The sequence below is a fragment of the Manacus vitellinus genome, unplaced genomic scaffold (assembly GCF_001715985.3).
Source record: "Manacus vitellinus isolate BGI_N305 unplaced genomic scaffold, ASM171598v3 scaffold_73_pilon, whole genome shotgun sequence".
Classification (NCBI taxonomy): domain Eukaryota; kingdom Metazoa; phylum Chordata; class Aves; order Passeriformes; family Pipridae; genus Manacus; species Manacus vitellinus.
In genome coordinates, this window is record NW_021940773.1 from 913,920 (window position 1) to 914,760 (window position 841).

General features: G+C 58.3%; 1 protein-coding gene across 1 annotated transcript in view; it reads left to right on the forward strand.

Annotated features, from left to right (window-relative positions):
* FGF5 (fibroblast growth factor 5) overlaps positions 1 to 841 on the forward strand; it is a 5,056-nt gene continuing 4,215 nt past the window's right edge. Inside the window, exon 1 of the mRNA XM_029964537.1 lies at positions 1 to 27. Within this exon, the coding sequence (XP_029820397.1) occupies positions 1 to 27 (27 nt within the window). The remainder of the gene's footprint in view (positions 28 to 841) is intronic.

Sequence of the window (841 nt, forward strand, 5' to 3'; positions counted from 1 at the left end):
ATGGGAAAACAGGGCATCCATGCCAGGGCTGTTTTGGGAGACATGAGTTCGGAAGGGCTGGAAGAGGTTTGATGCCACAGCTGTCTTGCAGGGACCTGGATTATGTGAAGTTCCTTTCTTCTTAACCTGAGATTTTCTCCCTGGAAAGGCCATGGTGACACCAACTCTGCACTTCAGAGCGGAGCCAGCCCTGGCTGGGGAAACATGCTGCTGAGAGGGGCTATGCTGGAGTTTCACGCTGAGGAGCTGTCCCTCATGGGGAAGCAGTTGGCTTTTGGCGAGCAAACCCCAGCTTTGGCCCCTGGGAAATGGGGTTTGACCCCAGGCAACCCCAATAACCAAGAGTATGTCTGCCAGCCAGCAGGGCCACCCCACAAAGGGCAGTAGGTTTTGGAGTGCCCTTGAGGACAGGCATGTGCTGGAGAAGATATTTACCTCACTGCAGTGGGGCTGCACAGCCCTGTGGCTTTTGGCCTAGGGCACATGGGGCAAGGAGGGGTGGCCCACCAACCCTGAAAAATGCCCCCTAGGCCCTTGGTGCTGGGACCTGGGTGCCTCAGGGACCTGTGCTTCCTCCTTAAAATAAACATGGGAAGTGGTGATCTGATACCCGGCCTCAGGGATTTAACGCGGCTTCAAGTTTGCTCCTGGCATGTTAATCCCACGGCCCTTCGGGGGCCAGGCAAGATGTTCTGTGGGGTCCTTCTTCCAGGCCCGGGGCCACCAACCCCCTGGGGCTGCAGCCCGGCAGCAATGCTGCTTCCCCAGGGTGGGAAGGGCATGTTGGGGATGTGCTGATCCCGGCTGGAAGGGTTTGGGAGGACGCCTGACTCTCTGCCCC